Raw genomic sequence first — 27750 nt, 5'->3', positions numbered from 1 at the left:
TCCTAAATTTATATTGTACAGGTACAACTCCTTCAAATGCAGACAAGCTTATCAAAAAGCAGTCATGCCACTACTCCATCCACCTCTTGCGCCTTCTCTACTCAGCTTTTCAGACTCAATCTTGCCAGTCAAGTATTCGAGCTGAGATGACATCTCGTTGAGTGCATTGTATCGATTCTTAGATGCGGCATTACTGATCATCATTGGAAAAACAAATCATGGAATCAGCCCGACACCATGGCAGTAATACAAAGGTTAATGCAAAAGAACACGTACAATCGATCGAGAATTAGGAGTCCGTTGACTTGATCTATCTTTCCTTTGATTTTGCCATCTAAGATGAGCGATACAACGAGTGATTCGACATCGCCTCGAGGTATGTTGAGTGTCTAAAGAAGTAAGAACTGTGAGCTGGGCAATTCGGCGGACATTCACATTATAGCTTACTTTGGCTAAAGACTCCAATTCCATCCTTGTATATGGCTTGATGATATCAATTATGTATTGAGTTCTCAACGATTTCAGAAGATCATCCACAAAGAAATTGATAAATGGATCTCCGGTAATAGTCGCTCGGTTCGCTACAAGACGTTAAAATTCAGTTTTCCGACACATACTAAGCATGAAGAAAGAACATTGTGCTAACCTTTCAGTATCTTCTCAGCTTCTTTGACGTCTCGTCTTTGATAAGCAGTGACCAAACTTGTCATGGCTATGATTTGCGGATCATTCTTATACCTAATATCAAGTTGTACATTAGCTTCATAGTTCGAGAACGATTCATAAACAGCTAACGGTTTTGTTTCTTGAGAATCAAACGGATTGATCTCGCTTCCCATTAACATATATGTCAACACTAGGTATTTGAGCACTTGTATACGTTGAGTAGAGCCTGATTCGTCATATTGTCTAAAAGACTCGAATAGATCTGTAGAAGCTTTCGTCCATGCCTCTGTACGTTTAAAATATTCTCAGCTTACCGTACTAGAGACGCTTCCTGAATGGCTGCTGACTCACTTTCCATCATCCACATTTTCCCTCCACATTCTTTGATAGCACCCATAACTCTTGGATGAGGAATAGCATTTTTTACTTGCATTGCTGCATTATATATTTCCTGTAGAGCAACAAGTCAGTAAACTGGGTCCCAAAGAAAGTCAGTCACGGATTTTTCTACCTACTTTGAGTTTACGGTTCTCTTTCAGATCACTGTACATCTGAATCTCGATTGCGTAAAGCTCGAGCACTATAACGAGTTATTAGCGCCCCATTTTGAAGCGTACGGCCTAGCGTAGCTCACGAAGAGATCCTTTCGATTGATCATCCGACGAACTTGAGCCACTCGAAGGAGCGCAGGTGGCATGTAGCGATCTCAATATCTGTTTAGGGTGACAGTCAGCTATTCAATCGCACTTTCGTTACCTTTTAGCTCACTGGTGCCAACCTATCATATTCCTTTCTATCTAACCATAATTTAGCAAGCTTGAGATTAGATTTGGTTGATAACCTCTATCATATGCCACAAAGTCAGCTCCTCCGCAGGAGCGAATCAGTGGGTGTTAAATGACGAACCTCATTTTTAGCTTCTTCACAAGCAATCCTAGTAGCTTCATAAAACTGTTCCAACGTATCTAATGGTACTTGAGGTGCTAAGGCAGCATGCTATAGTGAACAGATCAGCTTGATCCACTGCTCGTGATTGGTGGGCACGATAAGCTGACCTTTCCTTCACCTCCCACATAATCAAGTATATTGTTAATCGACTTTTCAGCGTAATTCCTCGTAACGTGAGTCTGATGCATAGATGCCATAGTCAGCTTTCAAAGTCTTTAGATCGTGGTAAGGGACAATAAACAGATAAGCTGACCTTTGTATAGCCTAGTAGTTCCTTGTATGTTTCGAAAGCTTTTTCAGGTTTATGAAGATGTAGGTAATTCATCTTGGTCATTTGCTTTAATGCTTTAAACCCCCTACTCTCGATATATAGGTATTTGTCAGCACAAATATCAGTGCTATCGGAATGAATCATTCAATCCAACTGACCATTCCCCCTTCTCAGATTGGTCTTTCACTATCTGTCTGAAAGCAATCAAAGCTCCTTCCGCGTCATCTTCTTTCAATGCTATATCCCAGTTGAAGGGGTTATCAGCTTACTGCCGCAGACCGCTAAGTGCAGATATCATGAGCTTACCTTTAGCTTTATAATACTGGTTCTCAGCATCACCGGAACCATCCATATCCTCCTCTTCTTCATCATCGTCATAATCGAAATCATATTCCTAAACGACGAATGAGCTATGTCTGAATGATAGCCTCGGCAAAGCTCACCTCATCATCTGCTGCATCCTAGAAGTGCTCTCTTGTCAGCCATAGATCGTAAGAAGTAACAATGAGCAAAGAAATAAGATTAGATGGAGTGGGTACTTGTAACCATGAAAGGGAAGGGGAGGCGGAAAGTGTAACCTACTTCCATCATAAACTCATCGTCTGACATTGTGGCCTTGTGGAACTCTTTTGCTACTTCTACCTAGCTTGCTTAATGACTGGTCCAGTAATTTTCGTTTGATATCCCGATCGTGAGCAGTATTTGAGCTGACACTGGATGTGTTGGCACGGTAGCTGCTTGCGTCAACTGTTGATGATATGGTGATGGTGATAGTGATATGAAATCAGGAATGTTGAATAATGAGATCAATTCAACGATACAAAGAGCGGGGTAAGCGGTATTCACATTTCAGGCACGCATCAATCATCATACGCAAAGCTATAAAGTGAGGGTGATAATTAGATTTAGATCCTGTACATCCGGCAAAGATAGGTTCGCTTAATGCCGCCATAGTGTATGTAACTATCTGTATCATCTCCTTCTCTGCCCCCCCCCCCTCTGTGTCTGTTGATATATAGATCCATCCACCTTCATCCTCTCCTCCTCATATCCTAGCCATAATACATCTGGCATGGCACCTCAATAATACATCCAGAGACAGAAGGACAAATACATCGATCTTGCCCCTTTTCAGATAATCAGTAATCTTCAATAATGGCTGAACCACCTTCATTGCCCTATGCTCGAGATGAGGGATCCACTTCTCAGCCACATTCTGCTTATCCACCTTATCCAGCAGAAGCCTATGAACCCCATGAAGGGTTCTTAGATGAGGTGGAAGAAGAACATATAGAAGTAGCAGCTGCGTTACAGTATTGGGCAGCAAAGAGACATAGAGGGAAAGGAAAAGCTAAAGAAGAAGAAGATGATGATCCATGTGAGTTGAAACGAAGACGTCCTTATCCCCAGATGCTCGTGACAAGCTCTCATACTAAGTGATCTCAATCATTTCATGCTAATTTGATTGATATGGCGGTAGCAACGAAAACACCTTGGAGACTTCGATCAAAGCTTAAAACAGTCACGGCAGGTTTATTCATCTGTTTGAATATAGGTGTGGATCCTCCAGATATAGTGAAGACGAATCCATGTGCAAAGACGGAATGTTGGATTGATCCTACTCAATTACCATCAAATAAAGCAATTGAAGCTATTGGAAGAAGTAAGCTGAGTCTCTACAGCTATAAACTCCAACCATGCATGAGGTTTAGCTGACTTTGGTGAGGATGTACCAGATTTACATCAACAATTCGAAACGCTAAACCCTAAAGTCAAATATAAAGCTGTAAGTTCACTTCCAATCTTTCCCTTTGAGAAATCATGTGTTGATATAGCGATCGTCTCGCAGTTCCTCGATCCATCAATAGAAGAGACAAAGAAACAGAGTATAAATATGCGAAGATCATCAAAGGATGAAAGAGTAGTATTTTACTATAATGGTCACGGTGTACCCAAACCTACTCCTTCCGGTGAAATATGGGTTTTCAACAAGAGTAAGTCATATGGAATTTTACTTTGTTTAAGATACGCAAGCTGATTTAATTTTCAAGATTATACACAATATATCCCGGTCAGTCTGTATGACCTCCAGGAATGGCTTGGATCGTGAGTTCCAACTAATCAAGCTGTTCGGGAAGAAACTCACTTGGAACTGTTGCTGATGTGATCACTGTAGGCCGTGTATATACGTCTGGGAATGTTCAGGTGCAGGGAATATCCTGAATAATTTCGCCAAATCCGCTGAGAGACGAGATAATGAGGCTAAAACAGCGCAAACTCAAGCTGGACATACTGATGGGTTACCAGGAACGCCTTACTCCGAAGCATTACATCTAGCGGCTTGTTCAGCAAATCAAATCCTTCCCATGTCACCAGATCTTCCCGCAGACTTATTTACATGTTGTCTCACCTCTCCAATCGAAACTGCGTTGAGACATTTCGTTCTCCAAGATCCCTTAAGACGGAATGGTGGATTAGATCCCAATGATCCAAGATCTAGAATAACGGTAGATATGGTTATGAGAATCCCAGGTGATCTGAAAGATAGACGTACACCTCTTGGAGAGTTAAGTTGGATCTTCACGGCTGTCACGGATACTATCGCTTGGTTGTCTTTCCCTAGAGATGTCTTCAATCGTCTATTTAGACAAGATCTATTGGTCGCTGGATTATTCAGAAACTTCTTACTTGCCCAAAGGATCATGTCGGCGTATCATTGTACACCTACGTCAATACCTGAAATACCATCAGCACACAATCACCCCTTATGGCATTCATGGGATTTAGCAGTTGACGCTTGTCTTGCCCAGTTACCGGAATTATTAGATCTCGAAGCGGCTAGAGAAGCTGGACAATCAAATGTAGCGCCTTTGAGCGTTTACAGACCCTCAACATTCTTTGCGCAACACCTACAAGCCTTTGAAGTATGGCTTCAACATGGCGGAGCTGTTCCTAACCGTCTGGCACCAAAACCGAAAAAGGATGTACCGATACCACGATCACCTCCTGAACAATTGCCCATTGTACTTCAAGTCTTACTTTCACAATCTCATCGTCTTCGAGCATTGATACTTATATCAAGATTCGTCGATCTTGGACCGTGGGCAGTACATCTATCCCTATCAATCGGCATCTTTCCCTATGTTCAGAAGCTGTTAGCTTCCCCCGCAGTTGAACTGAAACCTGTTTTGATTTACATCTGGGCTCGAATACTGGCTATCGATCGAACGTGTCAAGTTGACTTACTTCGAGATTCAGGTTTCACCTATTTCACGCAAATACTCGCGCCTTTCCCACAAGCGGGATCTTTGGTCATCCCGAATGCAAATGAGCATCGTGCGATGTCAGCTTTCATCTTATCGATCTTATGTCGAAATTTCAAACCTGGACAAACAGCTTGTCTCGGCGTACAAGTATTCGATTCTTGTGTAGCGAGGTTAGCTGAAGATGATTGGCTTCTGAAGACCTGGTGTCTCCTCTGTATTTCACAATTGTGGGCAGACTACGATGAAGCAAAGGCGTTATTCATGCAATCTCAAAGACAGAATGAGCTCCTCGCCGCATTAAGGAGTACGGCTGTGGAAGTTAGAGCAGCGGCATTATACGCTTTTGGAACACTACTTGGTGCATCGAGTGCTCCTGTTGAGATGGATGCTAAAGGCGGTGGAGGTACAGGAGCTCAATTAGGATTATCTGATATACAACAATTGGAGATAGAAGCTGGATTAGCATTCGCTTGTATGATGTCAGTGAAAGAAGATGCTTCGCCAATGGTGAGAAAAGAATTGGTAGTGGTGATAAGCTGCGTGGTCAGAGAATGGAGAGGATGGTTAGTGTGTGCCGCATGGGCATACTATGAACAAGAAGTTGCAATAGCATCAGCTGAATCAGGGAACAAATCTGCGAAAGAAGATAATGTTGAAGATGTAGTGGCAGAGGCTTTAGATGAATGGACCAAAAACCCAGATAGACAACCTCACGAACATCAACATAATTTAACGCTCTTGAGCAGTTTCAAAGTCCTTTTTGAAACCTTACTGGATCTATCGGTAGATCCACATACGGAAGTAGCTTTAATGGCATCGACAGTGGTAGATTACATAGTGGCTCTACTACTCGATTCAGCGTTCACAAGAGTGAAAGGATCCGCAATAAGGGATCTGTTGAAAAAGCAATCTAGACCCAAAGCATTATCGAGACAAATCTCGACGGCTTTCTCGGATGCAGGAGGAAGTAGAATAACTTCTAATGGTCCTATACCACCTCAAATGCAAAGATCAAATACTGCTCAATCGATAAATGGGAATACTTCTACAAATACAAATGGAAATGGAAGTCCAAGTCACCCAGGATCAAGTAATTTGAAACGAAATAGTAGTGTTGCAAACGCTTTAAGAAGTCTGGCGACTATGACAGGATTTATACCATCCGATTCACCAGATCTGAACAACAGTACTCATTCACAAAATTCTCAAGACACCTCATTCAAAGTAACTCAACCTTCCACGCCTACTTATCCAGGATCGAATTCAAATGGATATAAATCACCTTATCCAGATTCAACACATGAACGCATATTACCTGATACTCCTGGATCAACCTCAGGACCAGGAACATCAGGATTAGCATCAGGAATAAATCAAAGAGGTCATTTAGGTTTATTGAATAATTCGATAAGATCAAAGTCAAATTACGGTACAACAAGTTTATTATCTAAATTAGATCAATCTCTAGTCAAAGCTTCAAATGTATTAGAGGCTTTAACTCAAGAAGATATGGAAAGACTTCATTATAGAAGATCAAGGAATTCAGAAGCTAATCAAGATGAAAATGGTAGATTTGGAAATAATGGTTTAGCAAGATTGAATGATCTAGGTTTAGGTATAGTGGCTAAAGAAGTTAAAGATGATGTGTTACCTCTAAGAAGTGGTTTCTTCGATTGGGCCATGGAATATTTCAGAGAACCTCAAATGAAAGTGAGTATCAACGAACGCTATTTCACCTTCGATCCATTGCTAATATGCGTACTTTCAATTAGGCACCTGATGCAGATGAACCTGGATCGACAACGTATAATGAACAAGCTTGGAAACATCTTCGTAATGAGGCGATGGTAGAGAGCAGTAGAGCAGCAGAAGGTTATGCTGGTGAGCAAATCTTTGCTAACGGCTGTACCTCTCGAGGGGTGATGACCTTGATTGACTCGGCTGACATTTATTTTCTACAGCCACTCATGTCTGGAATGTCGAAGCCGGTACTTTGCAAAACGATTCATGGCCTCTTCAAATGGCATTCCATTCTTACGATCCAGTAATGGCTGTGACGGATGATGCTGATAATGTCTGGTAAGTCTTACCTTGCCTCTTCCATCCTACTTTGCATTGTCATGGAGGACTGATAGAGTCATGTTTTGCAGTATTTGGGATTGGCAAACCAAGAAACGGTTGAACAAATTCAGTAACCAGAACATAGCCGGAAGTAGTATATCTTCCGTTCATTTCATTAACGAGATGGCAAGTAGTCTGATGCTCACGGCCTCTAGTGAGTACCCATTACTATACGAGCTGGACTTCGCTAGTCTTCATTGAGTTTTGTTTATTCGAGGATTGGCTAAGTCCTTTTCGCTTGTCATAGCTGAAGGAAGCGTTCGGATCTTCCGTGATTATGAGACACCCAACGAGACTGCTTTAGCTTCAACATTCAGAGCCGTCTCTGAGATCCATCCTGTAGCCCATAGCAGTGGTGTTCTGACTGCTTGGGAACAACAAAAAGGTCATTTGCTAGTTGGAGGTGATATGAAAGTGGTTAGATTATGGGATGCGACTGTTGAAAGACATTTACGGGTGAGTCACGATTTCTCCGCAAATGTAGATCGATCTGTGAATACTTACCTCAATAATGCGTGTAACATCTCTAGGATATCGCCACTCAGGCAGGAGCGAATTTGACTGCTATATCATCCGATGAACCTGAAGGGAATGTATTCGTAGCTGGATTCGGTGATGGTGTAGTGCGACTCTTTGACAAACGTGCAGAAGATGCTGGTGAAGTCGTGTTGCGGACTTGGAGACAACATAAAATATGGATACAATCAGTTCACTTACAAAGAGGTAGTATGAGAGAATTGGTTACTGGAAGGTGAGGATTTGACTCTCCTGTCATTAGTATTAGGTGAAATTTGCCATGATGTGTGCTGACGATTGACTTTAGTATGGATGGTGAAGTCCGTGTATGGGATGTGAGAAAACCCGACGAACCATTATATACAATCCCAAGGAGAGACAAAGGTTTGATGGCTTTAGCTGTACATACCGGTGCGCCAGTCTTAGCGAGGTGAGTATCATCCATGTCATCTATAACAACACCTTCCTGTCGGATCTCTAATCAAGCACTAAAATTTGTGCTAATCGTCTTTTGTACTCCATGATACAGAACAACGGCTATAACATCACATTCAACAAGACAAGAACTTGAAATAACAGGATTCAGTGATCCTTTACATCCAATCAAATTAGCTAAATTAGGTATCCCATTATCACCTTCATATAACAATCCATATCACAATCACAGAACGACTGGATTCATGCCTTCTGCTTCATCACTAGTGTTCCATCCTGTGAGTATGGCTTTCATCACAATCACAAAATTCAACGATGGCGGGTATAGGAATGTCGTACTGATGAGAAACAATCGTTCCAGGTCGAAATGATGATCGCAGCAGGAGGATTCGATTCTACAGGAACTGTCAAACTGTTTAAATGTCCTACACCGAAAGCAGCGATTCAGACTTGGGAACAAATGAATGGTAATGCTAGTATAAGCTCTTACGCATGAGCTTTGAAAGAGAGATAGTCGGAGGAAGTCTTGAACAAGCGAAGGTGTACCTCGGAAGACTGGATGGACGAAGGAAGAACAGGAGACGAAGTGATTTCATCACAACAGCAGTGATGACAAGAGGGACAGAAACGGAGAAAGGACGAAACAAGTGGTTTCATATCGAACACCATCAATTCTTGGTGATTACGTTCCCATACAATGCGACAGGATAAGGAAATAGGAAAAGCGGTGAACTTGTAATGACTGGAATAAACACTGGATATATATCATCTTGATAGTCGGATCAAATTGCATGAAAAGCAGTGCCATGATGATGCATGATCATGTGTCACCAGCTACTTCCTACGAGTAATGATAGTAATACAAATAAGTTGTATTTGGCATTACAAATTCTCCCTGATTGTGTAATACCCCCGTTTCGTAATGAAATGATGCTCGTATTTCGGTCCATCCTGCCCTTTTCGGATACTGCACTCTTTTTTAACAAGGTTGGAGAGTGAACGTAGTACTGACCCCACTCACAACTATCCCGCTTAAATCTTAGATATCGATCTCATGGGCATCACTCACTCACTCGTATTGTGTATAGCATCACACATTCTCATTCTCATTCTCATCACTCAGTCCCACCATCATCAAACTACTACCCGAACGACACGTATAAGCAAGAGGATTAAAACGATACATTCAAGCGGGATAGGTATTTACATCACACATCGTAAGTTCTAATCTTCAGTCTGCAATCGACCCAAATCGAAATCATCGAAATCTGAAATTTGGGAGTGAGGAATCCTTTTATATTCATAACTTTACCTCACCTTTCCTTTCTATCCTCACTTCATATCCTGTATACATTCCACTCCATCTGGACTTCGTTCCTTACATCCTCCTACCCCCTAGACGCGTAGATCTTTTCATCTTTTTCAGTCTGATTAAAGGTGAATCTCATTACAACCATCTTTCATCTCATTCATTTGTATGACTTGTTGTTCCTTGTCTTCCAACCTTCATATTCAGATTCGGTAACCGGTATTTGCATTTCGGTTCGATCATCTCATCGCTATTCTTATAGAGAGAGAGAGAGAGAGGAAAAGGAAAGGGTTGAAAAAACACTCAATTCAGAAAATCGTCTTTCAAAAAAAAAACATTCCTGTCCTCCTGTGGCTTGTTACATTTCCACCCAGAGTATCAACGTGATACACACACTCAATCTTTCATTCCTGAATACCTACTACATTCTTTTTAGGGTTATACACATTCTTGGCTTCCATAGACTGAGGACTAACCCTATCGTTTGATCTTCCCGCAGAAATACATTCAACACTCGACAACCAGCAAGAAACGTTGTTCATGTTCATGTCATAATTCCATCAACCTTCTTTTCCGACAACCTTAATATCTCAAGCCGGTATACGCCACCTAAGCTCGCATACGATTTGGCCACTTTCAATCTTTCTCGAATATCTTCACCACTTCTTCTCGTCATCTAAAATCAATCAGAAATAGAGGGAAAATCGCTGTGTTAAGGCGGTTTCACGAAGGCTGCAAAGATGCCAGTGATTGATCTAACGTCTGATAAGAATCCTTTCACATTAGACACTGCTCTCCTCAACTCTCCTCCTCGCCATTCCGAAATCACTCACTCACAACCTATCGATGATGGACAGTCGAAATTAGGTATAGATACTGGAATGAACGCGGGTGATAATTATCCTACACCTACTTCTCCTTTACGTCAACCAAATCACAATTCTCACCATCACCATCACCATCACGAAAATAATCATGGAGATGGACATGCTCACACCCATCATCATCACCACGAACTTGGACATGAACATGAACATCCACATGCTGGACCTTCACATGGACATAGGGCGATACCTCCTCCACCGAATCCTAGAAGACACAGATCAGGGATCCTGATGTCAAGGGTCAGAGCCGCATCGAGTGGATCAGCAATCAAATTCGGATCAAATACAAGTGGAAGTAAAAGTCACGGAGATCTAGCATCCTTCGGTGGATTTACAAGTCTTAATGATGAAAAGGATACCGAAGACGATGATTACGATTGTATAAACAATGAAGAAATAGATGATGAACCGCAAGATGAAAGAAGACGGTACAGGACTTTTAGTAGAGATGGATGGAAAAGACATGTCAGCGACGGTCAACAATCACATAGAAAGGCTAGCGTGGATGAAGGTGGTGAAGATACTGTCTGGGATAATTCGTAAGTCAATTTATTGATGACAGACCTTTTATATCGAAATTCTGAGCCAAGCTCATAATCAAATATAACGCAGCGCACGATACTATCACCATCTTCACTCTCGCCCACCTTCTAGATCTGGATCAGCAGCTACATCACCTGAACATTCCCCAACACTTCACGCTAGAGCTGTCTCTTCCCCTCAGACTTCTCCCATCTTTGTACGGCGAAATCTGACTTTACCTACGAATGGCCCAGGACCTCCTGCTCCAGGTGCTGGCATGTCGAATTCCCTCTCACCGAATCAACATTTCTTGCAAACACACCTTCCTCCAACTTTTCAACACAGCGGATCAAGTCCCGAAAGTTCCATCATAGAACACCACCATCATGCTTCTGCTATGGTTTTCACCCCTACTACTCAAGAATGGAGGGAATTGCAGACCACACCTGAATGGCAGGAAATACATACACTTGGCACCAAAACCTCAGAGATGGAACCTTCCTTTAGTGGATCAAGTTCTGAAGATGAAGGGAAAGGATCAATGGATAGCGGAAGTGCGAGTGGCAGTGGAAGAACTCGATCTGCATCGTCAAGTATGCTTTTTCGACCTGACAGTCACAATTCGCCTCAAAAGCAGTCCAATCGACGTCCAGGTTTACATACTGCTATATCTGTGGATTATCTCGGATCGGAGAAACAGCATACACCTGATCCCGGTTCCCCTATCCTGAGCCCAGCGGATGAAGACGAGGGTACTGGATCGCCTGGTCGAGCTGGTATACCTATCTTCAACCCTATCATCATCGCTCCAAGCCCTATTATGCCCGTATCTGAGAAGGTAGACATAGCTCTGGAATCGCCAACTAAGCAAAGTACACAATCTGCTCCGGTTACACCCTTGATCGCAAATCCGAAAGATCACGGAAATGTTTTTGACAACCACGCAATCGATGATGAGGATATCATTTTGGCCAACCCTGATTCAGATAGCCCAGCCCGATTCGCTTCAATCGGCAGACGGGATAGTTTGCGTGCTATCAAAAAGCCTGGTGACCCTCCACCTTTACCTCGAACCAAGACCAAGCGAGAATTGGAGAGGGAAAAGCTGCTCTCGATGGTCGATGAAGAGCTCGAAGCCGACAAGCAATCGCCGACGCTCGATGAAAATAATAGATGGGGAGGCGGTGTCCACGAGATTGGCTCAGGACTCGGTTTGGGATCAACACCACCTGTATCTTACTCAGAAGTCAGGATAGATCCAGATGTGACCACTCGATCTAATTCGGCCGATCCAATTTTAAACGGTAAAGCAGAACCCGTCAACCCATTCGAAAGTACTTTTGCCCAAATGAAAAGTGTTTCGTTGCCTGGGAAACCCAAAGGCCCGCTAAACGTCCCATCTTCAACATTCAAACCGTCACCATTACAAGCTTCACCCGTCAATGCTCCCCTTGGACTTGAGTCACCATCATCAGCGAACACCTCACCCGCAGAAACACCCAATAACGTGTCTACTACACCCACTGCCATGCCTGGCCCTTCAACTTTAGCTTCTATAAGGGATTACGCAAGAATCATATCACGCTCAAGGCACCCATCTGTAGAGAAACATATCAACAAAGACGCTTCTCCACCTATATCACCTAGATCCCCTCGAAGAAGAGATACAAATCGAGTATCCCTTGTAGCTGGAAGAGTCGTCCAACCATTCGCCATACCGCCTTCAACTTCCCTTCCGCCTACAGGTACCCATATGGACAAGCAACCATCCTTACAATCTTTCTCACCTTTCAGATCACCAGCTTTATCTCCTTCAAACAAGTCGCCAAGCTCATCTAGTATCCCACAATTCCCTCGTTTAGACTCGACCATCTCCATCGCTCCCTCCATCTTTGCGCCCAGTGGGAACACCACTCCCACAGACGAGACTGCTGGAGGAATCGGAGGAAGAGGAATAGAAGATTACGTTATTCTCAAAGAAGCCGGTAAAGGTGCTTATGGATTGGTCATGAGAGCTAAAGTTAAAGGACCGAAAGGGGAACCTGTAGGGGTGAGTTTGTACAAAGTCATCAGCGTCGATAGTAACTGACGATCGAGCCCAGGACGAGGTCATCATCAAATACATTATTAAAGCAAGAATCTTGGCGGACTGCTGGAAAAAGTGAGTCCAGCTTCGACGTGTTTGATTCTCACAAGCTGACCCATGTGGATAGGCATAAAGTGCTTGGACCCATCCCAGTAGAAAGTGAGCAATACCAACAATTAAAAATATCAGTGTGGGATCTTTGCTGATCTTGTTCTCTAGTCCACGTAATGGATCAACTCCGACACCTGCTCTACAACAAACCCAATCAACCCCTCCCTTGGGACCCATCTCGAGCTCGTTCAGAGTTCTCCCCTGCCCTTCCTACAGCAGATAGCCCTTCAAGTCAAGGTAGTTCAACTTTCAAGACTCCCGAGACCAACTGGGACAATGCTCATTCAGATAAAATCGTTGATCCGTTTGTTTCTACTCAAAATTACATTGCAGCGGAAATCAAAACCAGTCCGGAAAGAGGCCATCCCAATATCGGAAAATTGTTGGATTTCTTTGAGGACAGGGAGTTTTACTATCGTACGTGCCATCTGTTCACCGTTTTTATAGGCTTCGTGGTATCGAGCCACAGCTGACCTGACTATATCTATCAGTGGTAATGCCTCGATTCGGAACTGGGTTAGATCTGTTTGATCGAGTCGAATCATCTCCCACTGGGTTGGAACCATTTGAAATACGATCATTACTTGGACAGTTATCTGACGCGGTCAAATTCTTGCACGCAAATGGAATTGTTCATCGAGATATCAAAGATGAAAATGTGATTTTAGATGGTAAAGGAAGATGTCAACTGATTGATTTCGGTTCCGCGGCACATTGGAGACCTGGTAAAAGATGGGATACATTTTCTGGAACGTTACATTATGCTTCACCTGAGATACTTCGAGGAGAAATGTATGGCGGGAAAGAACAAGATGTATGGGCATTAGGAGTAGTTGGTTACGTTCTATTAGTTGGTGAAACACCTTTCTCAGATCTACCAGACGAAGTCCTAGAAGGTCTTTCGGAAGAATCAAGAGCTTCAGAAGTGTTAGAAGAAAGGTGTGGAAACGGTCATCAAAATGAAGGTACAGAAGATGATCAAGGAGGTAAACTTTCTGAGGCATCTGATTGGGTAAGAAGATGCTTGGAATTGGATACCAACGAAAGACCCTCAGCGGAAATACTATGCGAACATCGATACCTTAAAGGAAAAGGTGGTTGGATAGGTAAGAAAGGTTGGTTGAACGCGGGTGTGGCGAAGTAAACTGAGGAGGAGTAGAAATACGTCGCAAGATGGAGTGAAGAAGTGCTTCACAGGTTAGAATCCAAACAACTTGATTTGTCTGGAACATGTAAACGCGATAAACCAGCAACCGAAACAAAATAACACTGCATTTCAAATAAATCTCTCAAAAACCAACACATTTTCTTGTCGGGAAAATTCATCATAAATCACAGAATCCATGTCCTTCATACTAAATTGTTTGACTTTGAAATCAAATTGTCTGTTACCTACTTCATCGAGATTCCATGAAATACGAATTCATCATGTCATTGTCTATGTCTCATGTGAGAGAAGGAATCGCATATTCCTCCTCGACTTGCGTTTTCTTTACCTGATATACTGGTGTCGATTTTGTTATACATTTATACGTCATGCATTGGATCTCTCATATTCGCTCGAGTCTACTTGCTTCTGCACATCATAGTGTTAATAAAACTGAATATGCGACATAACACCGATGCAGGATGGGCATTGCGAACTCTCATACATATACATACATAGAATCTATACACGGAAAGCTACACCTTCTCGTTTCACCTCTGCCCCACCAGCAGCTGCGAAACCTGTACCTTCTTTACCTAAAGGTATTCTACCATCATCGTTTATTTTAGCTTCACAAACACAACATCTACCTTGAGGTTTAACTATTGTATCTGAACAAGTTTGACATATTACATGACCACAAACGAATGGTTTTTCATCTTTATCTTTCTTTTGTTTCTTCTTTTTCCTACTAGCCTCGCCATCTCCATCCTCCTCCTCGTCATTCTTGACGATGGTTGAAGAGGATAGTGGTTCGCGCGATGAAAGGAGTATGGATGATGTCGAATTTGACAATTCCTTGGTACAAGTTGGGCAGATTGGTTTGGATGATAAAGGCGGATAAGTGAATATTACAGGTAAGAGTGTTTTTCGACTATAACCGAGGAAGAAAGGAAGGATCATTAACATTTGATCACTTATCAATGCACATTTTGACCAGAGATGCAGTCAGGATTCTGAGAAAATGGATGGATCATGGACGATTCACTCACGAAATAGGATGTGGTAATCCACCCATATGACAAAGCGTTTGCAGTTTGACATCTTTCAATGGACCTAATTTCGCTTCAGGTGTTAAAGAAGGTAACCAAAAAGCAGCTAGTTTTGATTTTCTAGATTCAATCTGTTCAATTTCAATTTTAGCTAAAGCTTTCGATTCTGCTTCTGAAGCTGCTGTCTCGACGTGATTTTGATTCAATTCGAATTTTCCTAATCCTATTCCACTTCCATTTCCATTTCCATTGGTTGACTTTCCTTTCTCTTCTTCGCCTATAGGTATTCTTTTGATCGTTGATCCTCCTGACGATGTAGAAGAACCATTTAAACCTAGACCCATTCCTTTTTCAAAATCAATTATGACTCTTTCTCTTGCTCTTAACATTGCTTCTTGTTTTTCCAATTTTTCATTTTCATCCCATTGTTCCATTTCTCTTTTCTTTATTTCGATTCCAGCTTTTTGACTGATCAAATCTGATATGCAACATCCTTTACAATATACGTGACCTGATTGACACGCGACTGGATCATCGACTGTTGATAGACAAAGATAACATGAATCTAACGGTTTGAATGAATCTCTTCCTAATCTCCTTGCAGCTCCATCTTTACGTAGAAGTGTACGTTCGTAATATGATAATGTCGATTGAGTCGTATTGTTCTTTGCGTCTGTGAATCATCCGAATCAACTGGGGGATCCCTGAATGTCACGAGCGAGTTCAGAGAGTACTCACGAGATCGGGTCATTGTACTTGCTGATTTCTTTCGCTTTGAAAGATATGCAATGAGGTTAGCAGATGTTCAAGAATATTCACGGAAGAACAGCTGAAGACATCGAAGAATCCAAACGTACAAGGTGAGCCTGATAAACAATCCACCAAACAAGGAATAATATCACAACGTCATCACTTTCTGCCCTTCTTTCGATTCCGTCACTACTCGTATCCACTGGCGAAATATATATCCTTGAAATCGTCTCTACCTTCAACAATCTCTCATACACATTCACAGCATTGCATAGGGGCTCGTCAAGTGGGCAAGAGATACCCGATATTAATATGTCTTCCACCAAGAAAGCGATCAAATCAATCAAAACACATTTAGAAGCAAGAGATTCCGAAACAGCGTTATACGAAGCGACCAATCTACTTAAATCGATCGGGGAAAGTGCACCCGAAGCAGCTAGCGTGTAAGTGTTGAAGACTGTCGTTCAGCATTCAGCTTCTCGTCCAGAGGAGAATGGTCAGATGAAGCTGATAGTCTTGTGATAGGTTGATATTCAGAGGTTTAGCTCTTACTCAATTGCAACGCAAGGAAGAAGCTGAAAAGGTGGATATCATTACAATCACTATCTCCTGTCATAGCTCATCTCAGATCTGACACCTTGTGTATAGTCGTACCTTCATGCATACAAATTACAACCAACGAATCCGTTAGCATCCGTAGGGCTCAGAAAACTGTACGAAAAGAATGAAAGCTGGGAAAAACTGGGATCGTTCCTGGAAGTACTGGTACAAGCAACTTATGACGAGTAAGTTTATCTGTTCATTCCTACAGACAAGACAATGCTCATAAAACCCTTGGTACAGTGGTGATGGAGAGAAATGTGCCGAGGCATTACAAGATCTATCGGAGCTGAGAGTCAAGCATGGGCCACCGGAGAAAGTAAGCTGGATTAATCGCCTTCCCGATCGACTGGTGCTACGATTGCTGACCGTGATCTAACATATAGTTGTATATAGCATTGGATCAACTTTTACCTTCCTCGCCCCTTGTACCTCTTCTACAATCTTTGCCTCCTCCTGGAGGCTCATATGTCCCTTTCCCCGCTCCCATATATCCACCTGCATCAGCAGCTATCTCTCCATCCCTTCCAACACCCTTACCACATGCATTACATCTAGTGGCATCATTACCTCTTTTAACCAATCTCCTCGTTCGAGCCGAATCATCAGTATACACAAACGTTGAAGCAAAAGTCAAAGCAGGAAGATCCAGGATAGGTGGTGGAACGGAGAAAGAGGTTAGACGAAAAGTGGAAGCTGAAGTACTTGGTGGTGAACTGGGTCTGAAAATGGTGGAATTATTGAAAGAAGTGGGATCGCATCCTAATGTGGCTGAGGACGTAAGGAGAGAAGTTGAAATTAGAGAATTCAATTTCTGGAGAAAATTGGGTTCATGTTTACCGTAAGTGAGCTTGCTTTCTTCAGTATTTTTCCTCACTAACCACAAAAGTTTGCAGACATAAAAAAGACGATAGGTCAGCACCTACAAAACCGGCCAAAAAGCCACCAACTCCAAAATCAGAGTCGACAGATTTGACTACTCCAGCTCTCTTTCAGCCTAAGGCATATCCACCATTCAACAAGGAAGACGCCCTCGCACGAGCTAACAATCTCGCTAACGGATTCGTTCTCCTTGAAATTACCGGAAAAGGAGCTGAAGAAGGCTGGTCATGGGTGTTGGAAGGAAAAGACGAACCTACCCTTTGTGAGTTATTATACATGCTCTGGCCTTCACAGTTGGTGTGCTGACATGATTCAACTCGTTAGTCTATGATATTGAGCTGCTACATAAATATGCCAAAGCTTTCCCCGAATCGAAGATGACAGATTTCATCGATGATTATTGTAGATGGTTCAAACTGCCTTTACCGGACCCAGAGGAGGAAGCGGAGGCAGTTGCATCGACTGCAAATGGAGAATCTGCCCCTTCCAATGTCAAGCAAACCAGAAAGCCTAGGAACAGAAAGGGAAGAAGTGGTATGAACGCAAGGGAGCGTCGTAAAGCCCGTAGAGCCGCCGGTAAAGAAGGTCTATTGACGGAAGATCTCGATCAAGAGGAAAGAGAGGAGTTAGTATCTGGAATGACGGTGAGTACAGATTGATAATTCAAGGGATGCGGATGATGCTGATCGCAAACGCGCAGAAACTGCTTGATCAATTGCCTCGTTCGATATTTGCTCATCGAGTTATGGCAAGAATCTCTTTACAAGAGGAAGACTGGTCAAATGCAATCGCATTCGCTGACAAAGGTAGACAACTACTCAAAGAGCTCGAAAGTGAACGAGGAACATCAATGGCAAAGTGAGTACATGCCATAATTAAATTTCATTGCGATGTGTCGCTGACGTCGATCTCCCGCAGTGTTCGAGCATCACTTGAAACCAATCTTGGTATGGCGCTCGTGCCGTACTTTTCTCCAAAACACCATCCTCGTGCAATCCGACTGCTCGATGGTGTTCTCAAGAGCTATCCGAGCAATGCCGAAGCGCGATTTGCAAGAGCGCAGATCCACCAAGCTGCTGGCAAATGGGCATATGCGAGAAAAGAGTTCCAGACCCTCCTTGACTCTGGCGGAGATGAAAAGGATGTGGTTTCCTCAAAAGAGGAGCTGGGTTGGTGTTTTGTGAATGAAGGCGAACTCGAAAAGGGTCGTGAGGTATTGGAGGAAGTAGTAGAAATAAGGGATGCAAGGAAGGAGGAGCAAGAAGGCAAAGATGATGAAGCATTTGCACGAGCGAGAGCATGGTGGAGACTTGGTAAAACCGAATGGATGATAGGAGGTAAGCCTTTAGGGAATTTAGGGGGAGAAAATTGGCTTGGCGCTGATATTGTGCTGGACTTAGATCAAGAAAGTCGTCAGCATGCAGAAGAATGGTTCATGGCATCTATTCGGGCTTTACCCACCTTTCCCTCCGCGTATACATCGCTCGGTATATGCTATTCATCGGCAATTCCTCCAGATGAAGAACGAGCCCTCAAATGTTTCCAAAAAGCTTTCGAATTAGATGCTACCGAGACTGAAGCTGCGCACAAGCTCGCCATCGGCTACGCCAATGAAGACGAATGGTCACTGGTCAGAACGATCGCGGTCAGGGTCATGGAAGGTGAAGGTGGTGTAGATGGTGTGGCAGGTGGTGAGGTCATGAATGCCAAAGGAAGGTTTGCGCCTCAAAACGGTTGGGCATGGAAGGCGCTAGGTTCGACAGAGGTGGTAAGTCATTCGTACCTTTCAACGACTCGTTTCTGAAGCTTTACATTAAATAGCATTACAAAAACTATGCCAAAGCCGCGCAAGCTTATCAGATCGCGCTTCGAGCGGATCCAGATGACGTCTCAATGTGGGTTATGCTTGGGGAGTCCTACGTCAAAAGTGGTCGACATGTCGCAGGTTTGAAGACTTTGACGCATGCTTTGGAACTACAACCCGACAATTGGAGAGCACTATATAACATCGGTGATACTCAAGCTCAGCTCGGCGTCTTCGATAAGGCCATAGAAGCGTACGAAATGGTCATAGTATTGACTGGAACCAAGGAGGTCGGGGTTACTGCCGCTCTTGCTCAGGCAAATCTGTCATTGGGTCGTCAGTCTGCTTCAGGAGGGTTCAGACAACGATCAAGAAATGCTTTACATTCTGCGATCCACCTAGCTACCGAAGTGCTTAGGGATGGACGAAGTCATCGAGCCTGGGCATGGAAAACCATTGGAGACGCGGCATTCGTGCTCAGTAACGAGGAGTCAAGTCTGGACGAAGCCTTAGCCTCATCTGAAGTGATACAACCTGTCCTCCAGTATCTCGTCGAGGATGATACAGATCGACGATCCCAAGTTGTGGGTTTAGGTCACGCAGCTAACCTACTACAAACATCCCCTGACCTCGAATATACCCTGAAGACATCTATATTCGCCTTCGCCTATCGGGCGTATCTCCTAAAAAACGAACCTCGAGTGGCGGACCCTGCGCTATACGACTTGGCTTCCTCCCTTCATTCACTCGCTCTGAGATTATCCGATGGTGAGACGAAGATATCATGCCTGAAAGCAGCTATTTCTGCTATTAGGTTAGCGTTGGAACGAGACGCTGGAGATGAGAGGCTGTGGAACGCATTAGGTGTCATTTGCGGTACAGCTGGACCTCAAATCGCTCAACACGCCTTCGTTGTGTCTTTGGAATTGTATTCTAAAGTGAGTTGCTCTCCTCTCCCTTCAAACTATGTATGTGAAGCTGATTCGTCACGATTAGGATCCTGTCGTGTGGTCCAATCTGGCGTATCTCTATCTGCGATTGGACGATCACGAACTAGCCAATCAATGTTTCCTCAAAGCCCAAATCACCGATCCTGATTATGCACCCGCATGGTTTGGTCAAGGTATGTTAGCAGAGAAAAACGGTGAAAAAGATAACGCAAAAGCACTCTACTCTCACTCGGTTACTCTGTCGGCGGGATCTCTGGTGAGTCAGGGTCTAATTCTCCGGTATGAGGGGTTGAGGCTAATTTACCAAAACTACTCTGCAGCTTGAAGCGGATCTTGCTTTGGCAATAACAACTTTCGAAAAATTCCTCATCCCCGGCGTCCAAATCGAAACTCATCTCTTGCACCAGCCTGCATTTGCTCTTCGTCACTATTGCCACCAAAGGCCAAACGATTTCGCTGCCGCTCACCTTTACGCGCTGATATGCGAGCGACTCGGACTGGCTGATGAAGCTGCTACAACGCTTGAAAGAGCCGCTGGACTGCTCGAAGAAGAGTTTGAAAGAACTGAATCTGATGATATCGAAACCAAATACGCAATTGCACTGTGCAATCTTGGAAGGCTACAACTCGCTGCTAAAAAATATCAACCTTCTCTGGAAACGCTCAACAATTGCTGGGAATTGATATCTGAGACTACGGATGGGACTATCGCCGCACTAAAAATACAATGTAAACTGTTACAAGGTTTGACGTATTATTGGCTTGGTCAGATTGATGAATCCCTTGAAGCGTTTCAAGGTAGTTTGGACGAAGCCTCTGCATCGCAAGATATCAAGTCAAGAGAAGAAGTGGCTGTACTTCTGAGTAGGACACTATGGGGTCTTGGAGGTGAAGATGCTAAAGAAACTGCTAAGAGCAACCTAATGGAGTGGTTAGTCTTCCTCATACCTTGATTTGACAATTGTTCGGAAGGAAAGCTGACATCGTGTATCTGTCTTTGCAGTTTATCGCAAGAGAAGCCATCCCTCAAAGTCATATCTACCTTGGCTGCGATTTCGATCGTTTCTTCTGATGCTGATCTTGAGGAAGCGGCAATGTCGGAACTTCTTTCACGACCTCTCGAATCTCGCATACGAGAAGATCCAGCCGGACAGTCAGATCTGGTACTCTACCTTCATGCCTTACTGGAAGGTAGAGCAGAAGAAGCTCATGAAATTCTTGAAAAGGCTCTGCATGCTTCTCCGACGAATATCAAAGCCAGAAACAGACTTGCAGAAGCTCTGATTCAAACTGGACACGCCAAAGAAGCAGTTACTACACTGGAAAACAGCGGGAAAGTAGACGAGGTGGAAAGTAAAGCCAAGATGGAAAGATTGAGAGGAACAGCGCAAATCTTGGATGGTAATGATAGTGGTATAACAAATTTACAGAAGAGTGTCATGGTCACTCCTTGGGAAGAAGACAGTTGGAATGCTCTGGCATGGGGCAGGAAATTGGCAGTGGAAGCTGACGGAGAGGAGGATGCTTAGCCCATTACCTGACCGTTCACTCCACGATTAATGAAGGTTGAAATATGCATATTCTCATGGCCTCATGACTGCTCCTGTTTGACTTGAATACTGCCAAAGCTGTGTTGAGGACTCTGTCTCTGCGTCTTCCACCCGACGGCTTACATGAAGTACGATGAATCGTTATCTGGGGTTTCACTATGACTATGATAGCTTCTTTGTCGAATGGGTCATAAGCAGCAGGTTCGAATGGATCACTACTTGGTAGTTGTTCAAAAAATTGAAAAATCGTCGAAATTTACTTTTCCCTCAAGATTTACGAATTCCTTCTCTCTCTTTCGATCGATACACTGATTTGAGGAGTTTGGACACTATGCGGCAAAATTGGTCAATACATGATCGACATCAATTACAAGTCAGTTTGGTCGCGAAATCCAATTCAGTTGGGAATGGAATTGGAAACGAAAGACTCGATTTGCCGTGCGGAAGCAGTAGACATGATAGGTTATGGAGTGATTTTGAAGCTGAGGAACGCGGTGATCGAGGATAGGATGTATTTGGATGGAAAAACTGTAACAAGAACTCACAGAAATTTTCGCCTTCTTCGCTATTCCTTCACATCTCTTTCGATTCGATCTCGATCAGCGTCAAGCATGAAATGGAACATTTGATGGTGTAATAGCTGGGCTGAAGGCATAACAGCTGAAAGTGTCGAGGAGACCTCTCCCACATGTTTATTGCACCTCGTCCTCAGAAGCCTCAGTTATTTCCTGATTCAGAAACGATTGAGGGTATTGTAGGACTTCTTGCTTTAGTTCTAGTTCTTGCAAAAGAAGCATCCAGTTGCATAATCCATATACAGTATACCAACTGACAAGTATGATGTTTATATACTGTACTCCAGTACATATGGGTATCTACTGAGAACAGCTTGTAAGTCCAGAGGATCATATATCTCTAGAGTCTCTGTAATACTATAGTATGTTTTTTCAAAATTCTGGGAGATGTCCTCAAGAGCCATTGCGTCGCCACGCAATGACAACATCTTGGTCGGAGAGAAACTGTAACATGCCTGAGCGATTATGTCAATGTACAATCAACATCAAGAACTGGTCCACACTCACTGTTTTAGTTCGGATCGTGGGTACTGGACACAGTGGATATGATTTTATAGTGAAGAACGAGAGCAGTTTTCGTGGAGCTGGTCTGCACTATATATGCACGAGTCAGAGAGTATCTGATCGGTGAGTGGTGAAGTCCAAATTCAGATGACGAGGACATGAAGGATTGGCCTGGAAGGATTGGCATTTCCGTCATATGATGGAGCCAGACAGCTTGTAGGAAGCTTCGAGACTTTCAAATGATATTTATGGCGTCATGTGTTATACTGGAATCGACAAAGCAGCTGAATGACGCACATCACCGGTGGAGTCGGACGTCTACGCTTGATAGAGAGTAGGGCGAGACATAACGGGTTATGAGATGGTATGAGATGGTAGAACTGATTGGAGTATCAAATCAGCGCCGAGTTGTTCATAGAGACAATCGGACATACCAATGTTGATATGTCTTCTGACCGTTGTGTGAAGCAATTTTCGAACCTGTCAAGTCATTTCAGTCCTGTACATGTTCTCTAACGAAGCAGCTGCAAGTAGCATAATGGAGATAGTCATCGAAGTGAGCCTAGGAGAAATATTCTTGCACTGAAAAATTTGGTACTGCAGATGAGGTGCAGAGTCTACAGGCCAATCGCTATTACCCGACGTGGTGATTATACTTATCTTCAATCATGGCAACAGCATGTTTACTCGTGCATAGCCCTTTGGGTATGAGATTGATCTAATGCCAGCTTGTTGCGATCCACGGATCACAGCATTGTATCCACAGGGGCCAATTAGCAGTTGTGCATCAATCCAGGCTATTCGATCTATCCCCATCAATCAGGCAACGAGTATATAGCAAGAGGAGATCGAGACCGCGCCTCTACAGCAGTTGTTCTAGCGAGTCATGGCGCACAATGATGAGATACAAAACTGGAAGCGTTACATATATATTTATAGCTTTTTGACCCTTTCTTAAGCTGATTCTTCTCTCAGCGTGCGTAAAATCCAATTCTTCCCATCTATACTATTCTTGAACCTTAGTCCCCTGATTTTCACTAGATGAGCATATTTTATGGGGGCGTGTTAGACCTCACTTACCATGCCAAGGGGAAGCAGTGCATCTGGCCTTCTGCAATATACCAATCGCCTGAAACCCCCGAGGTATCGCATTTTCTCATAAATTTCATTGCATCCGGAGCAAGGACGTCCCATGTCCCGATTATACCATTGACCTTGATGCCATGTTCCGCTAATACCGAAAGATCCGCTCGGACCGGAGAAACGATGGGATCAGTCGCTGGTACATCGGCTCTCCACTTATCTGCGATTTCACGACATGTTTCCGCTGTCACTACGGGATCCACTTTATCTACCACCTCCATTTCTGGGTTGTCGTTTACGCAATCCATGACCGGAGAAATAAGACACAGCTGGTTTGGTGCAATACGAGTTTTCTCCGAAGGAGGCGTCGTACGGAGGGTATATAAAGCCACAGAAGTTGCGATATTACCTCCAGCACTGTCACCCATAAGAATGACATGCTCGTCATCTAGTGCCGACTCGGACAGTAATCGAAGGTATGCATTTGCTGTGTTGGGGATAGCTGTAGATGGATTCGCATGTTTACCGAGAGGCCAAGAGATGAGTGTAAGACGACAATTGGGCGTTTTTCTCACTATCTCGGCGATCAGACTCCAGTGAGGGGGTCCTGCCGCCCTGAACGATGATGGACATATTAGCATTCAAAGACTATAGGATGATTTTGTGATCACTTACATTTGAAAAGCTCCGCCTGCAAAACTTCAGAGAAAAGTCAGCTTGACTGATAGAGCAAAACGGAAACTCACTAGAACACTCTTTTGACTTGTTTCGATGTCGATGTATTATCCCTGGACTTCGACTTGAGATCTACATCATAGCACCAGATATCATCCACACTTCGTTCTGTGATTAAGAGCTCTCCTTCCATACGAGTTGGAATGTTTAGACGAGGGGACCCGACGCTGGACCATTCATGCTTGGGCCATTCCCGCTTCGACGGCGCATCGTCTTGAGGGGGTTTGATCAGTTTCCCACGAAAGAGCCGGAGCACCGCCAGGAAAGCGCGCATCCAAAATGTCCGCTCCGAGATAGGGTGAATAGTCACGTTGATCATCTTTGTAAATGCACTAATGATTTCGATGTTGTGGAATCACCGCGCAGAAACATCAATTCTATTCTTGCATGATGTGTAAACATATATACATAATCTTGTAGCATTCAAGAATGTTTTTCGAACTGCGCGGTGTCTTTTTGACACACACCGGGTTCTGCGCAGGTATAAATGCCGCAATTTACTGTTAGCGCGTGATGTCATCTTCCATGTCCCAAGGTGATGAGTCTTATCAGAAGTAAATACATGGTGGTTAAACAAAAATACACATTCATAATTGAAGGCTCGCTGAATATATCTCACAAGAACACGAGGGACCTCTCCTAAGTATTTAGCTGGAAGCTAGATTTCTTTCACGCTTGCTATTCCCTACGAGAGTGTGCGTAACGACCACCCATTTCCCTCACGCACTTGGGTCTTCTGAGACAGAAGCCTGATCCTCAGATAGTAAATCACCTGATCCAGCTCGTGCTTTGTTACGTTTACCACAACAGCAACTCATAAAGCCAGATAGAGATTTGAATCCAGGAGCAACATCGATATTCTCTGTATCAATCAGTGGTGTTTGAGAACCAATGGAATTAGCAGAGCTATTGTGCGACTCGTCTTCTTCGTCATCAAGACTGAATGGAGTCGCGGATGGGATCCATGTAGGAGCGTTCGATTCCAAGGCTTGGTTAGCACTATCGATTAGATATCGGGATAACCAAAGGTTACTGTTGCTGAAGAGGGAGTCCTCCGGCTGTGGGTTCCGGTGGTTCTCAGAGAGCAGTTTCCAGTGCTCACTGCATTGCCACAAGAGTGCGTCGTCAGGATCTGGTGAGTTCAAGGTCTCACTGGTATTCATACCATAAATGTGAGGGATCGAGATATGTGGATCTGTTCCAGAATAGATATCCTGAAATGTCCGTCGAATGCTTAAAAGTATATGTGCTTTGACACCTAAGTCCGTCAAAACTGGCTCTGTGACGGCCGGGGTCCTTGTGGTAAGTGTTTTCAACACAAGAAGTGCTTCTTCATCTTCTGGAAAATACATTCCTTGTGATTCTAATGCATTCGTTCGTTCTTCTGGTGAAGTTCTAGCCCAATCATCTACCATACTACTCCATAACATAGCTTTGGGCTGTTGATTATCAGGCTTGGTGAGATAACCAAACATCAACCTTGCAGCATGGGCTTTAAAGGCGTCTGTTGTATCTTCCTTTCTGCAATCAGTAACCAGGGCCAACTTGCATAAGGGTTTGTATTCCGCATCTGATATCGTATAATCGTAATGCCGTAGGAGAGGCGAGGTTATATCGTAGAGAGAGCTGATCTTATACATGGACACATCACTACTCTTCCTCAGCTCGTCCCGCCCCGCCACTGATTCCTCTTCAGAGAATGCTGAGCTTGTACCTTATAACCAAAACATACTTATTAGCCCAACGGACCGTTGATATACGAAGCAAGGAGTCTACTCACCAGGTTGAATGACACTCGACATCTCGGTATGCAAGTTTACTAACGTGAAATGACGTTTAGACTGTGTAAAGGAGTGGCGCGTCTTTATCTGGTGATTATGAATGAGAGCAATGTATAAGTAGAGGTAAAGGCAAGAGTTCAGCACTTCATCTGATATGTATCCAGAACTATTAAGGGTAGCTTAAATGGTACAAGCAGACAGCATACTGCCTTGGACGATCCTTGGACGATCTTTGGACGATCCTTGGACGAGAAGCCAAAATCCTCCTTTGTAATCTCTTTCCTTTGACATCCATGGATCCCTACACCCTTCACCTGCGTTTTCACAACCCTACGCACGATACAAAGCTTATATAGGAAAGTATGATAGTGTATCATCAGTAGAATGTGGAAGCACGGCTTAAGGTGATCTGAAAGGCTCGAAGGACCATGCCGATGCTCGCGGAAACCATTGAAACCCCTTATTTAGGGTCCATGCCCCCATCGAACGAGTACACTCAGGGCTCAGCAGTGACCTTTACTCTGTTTCTGATGAGGAGCGAACGGCTTTTCTCTCGCAACGAATTCCGGACTGAGCGAAGTCCTCTGGAACTAAGCATTTGATCAAGGTAAGGATTTCATTCTACCGAGGATGCCCATTTTTATGCCACCTTCGCCAATCTCTCAACCGTCGGTCATCATTTGATTTCATTTGCCGGAAAATAAATCGTATCTCAATCGAGATAAACTGAATTCATTTGATTTTTGTACGCTTGTTGTACTATCTGTCATCTTGTTTATCACCCATTCCACAGCATAATCATATCACAACCCTTGTCACTCCTTCCACCTGTATCTGGAATATACATTAAGCAAGTGCAATGTGTAAAAGAGTAGATTGTCCTAACGACGGTAAACCAACATGGTGGGGATGTGGTGAGTTACACTCGAGGCCCGGGCCCTTCCTCGATTGTCCAAGAGTCGTTGCTGACAGTCATGCCATAGGCGCTCATATCGAAATTGTCAGTATTACATCTTTATTTGTCTGCACTGAACTGACCACCAAAACTGATATACGTGTCAAACAGGCTTTAGCAGGTGTCGCAGAAGAAGAGAGATGTCAATGTCCCCATGTACCAGTAGAAGGTCGACCTGGTGTTTACGAAGTGCAGAAGCAAGAAAAATGAGTAGTTTGAGGGATGGTTGAATTTATATCCGAAATGG

General features: G+C 43.6%; 7 protein-coding genes across 7 annotated transcripts; 3 read left to right on the top strand and 4 right to left on the bottom strand.

Annotated features, from left to right (window-relative positions):
* Positions 1-51: 51 nt before the first annotated feature.
* Positions 52-2494, bottom strand: IL334_004642 (uncharacterized protein; the record flags this gene model as incomplete). The annotated part of the gene is made up of 16 exons (XM_062936359.1): positions 52-193; positions 277-389; positions 448-581; positions 647-738; positions 796-952; positions 1018-1117; positions 1182-1246; positions 1301-1379; positions 1435-1509; positions 1573-1662; positions 1722-1793; positions 1868-1970; positions 2044-2122; positions 2192-2279; positions 2329-2346; positions 2468-2494. 16 exons carry the CDS (start codon positions 2492-2494, stop codon positions 52-54), a joined length of 1434 nt encoding a protein of 477 aa, XP_062792410.1.
* Positions 2495-3040: 546 nt separating this feature from the next.
* IL334_004641 (uncharacterized protein) lies at positions 3041-8719 on the top strand (the record flags this gene model as incomplete). Its single annotated transcript, XM_062936358.1, has 14 exons — positions 3041-3263; positions 3366-3548; positions 3622-3671; positions 3735-3879; positions 3937-3991; positions 4062-6861; positions 6924-7032; positions 7113-7230; positions 7302-7426; positions 7520-7728; positions 7803-8023; positions 8096-8218; positions 8318-8501; positions 8585-8719. 14 exons carry the CDS (start codon positions 3041-3043, stop codon positions 8717-8719), a joined length of 4680 nt encoding a protein of 1559 aa, XP_062792409.1.
* Positions 8720-10272: 1553 nt separating this feature from the next.
* On the top strand, positions 10273-14279 carry IL334_004640 (uncharacterized protein; the record flags this gene model as incomplete). Its single annotated transcript, XM_062936357.1, has 6 exons — positions 10273-10955; positions 11029-12988; positions 13041-13099; positions 13152-13183; positions 13244-13552; positions 13627-14279. The coding sequence occupies 6 exons, from the start codon at positions 10273-10275 to the stop codon at positions 14277-14279; spliced, it is 3696 nt and encodes a 1231-aa protein (XP_062792408.1).
* Positions 14280-14804: 525 nt separating this feature from the next.
* IL334_004639 (uncharacterized protein) lies at positions 14805-16085 on the bottom strand (the record flags this gene model as incomplete). Its single annotated transcript, XM_062936356.1, has 3 exons — positions 14805-15216; positions 15335-16007; positions 16073-16085. The coding sequence occupies 3 exons, from the start codon at positions 16083-16085 to the stop codon at positions 14805-14807; spliced, it is 1098 nt and encodes a 365-aa protein (XP_062792407.1).
* A 311-nt stretch (positions 16086-16396) lies between these two features.
* Positions 16397-21849, top strand: IL334_004638 (uncharacterized protein; the record flags this gene model as incomplete). The annotated part of the gene is made up of 14 exons (XM_062936355.1): positions 16397-16527; positions 16610-16667; positions 16733-16869; positions 16928-17003; positions 17071-17525; positions 17581-17828; positions 17891-18210; positions 18267-18424; positions 18485-18903; positions 18967-19334; positions 19388-20308; positions 20367-20576; positions 20641-21251; positions 21324-21849. 14 exons carry the CDS (start codon positions 16397-16399, stop codon positions 21847-21849), a joined length of 4638 nt encoding a protein of 1545 aa, XP_062792406.1.
* Positions 21850-23903: 2054 nt separating this feature from the next.
* Positions 23904-25086, bottom strand: IL334_004637 (uncharacterized protein; the record flags this gene model as incomplete). The annotated part of the gene is made up of 4 exons (XM_062936354.1): positions 23904-23976; positions 24030-24647; positions 24708-24731; positions 24779-25086. The coding sequence occupies 4 exons, from the start codon at positions 25084-25086 to the stop codon at positions 23904-23906; spliced, it is 1023 nt and encodes a 340-aa protein (XP_062792405.1).
* A 400-nt stretch (positions 25087-25486) lies between these two features.
* Positions 25487-26569, bottom strand: IL334_004636 (uncharacterized protein; the record flags this gene model as incomplete). The annotated part of the gene is made up of 2 exons (XM_062936353.1): positions 25487-26481; positions 26548-26569. 2 exons carry the CDS (start codon positions 26567-26569, stop codon positions 25487-25489), a joined length of 1017 nt encoding a protein of 338 aa, XP_062792404.1.
* Between the last annotated feature and the right edge of the window lie 1181 nt (positions 26570-27750).

The sequence above is a fragment of the Kwoniella shivajii genome, chromosome 6 (assembly GCF_035658355.1).
Source record: "Kwoniella shivajii chromosome 6, complete sequence".
Classification (NCBI taxonomy): Eukaryota; Fungi; Basidiomycota; class Tremellomycetes; order Tremellales; family Cryptococcaceae; genus Kwoniella; species Kwoniella shivajii.
The sequence above is the reverse complement of the archived record's forward strand: the minus strand, read 5'-3'. Positions and strand labels throughout refer to the sequence as shown.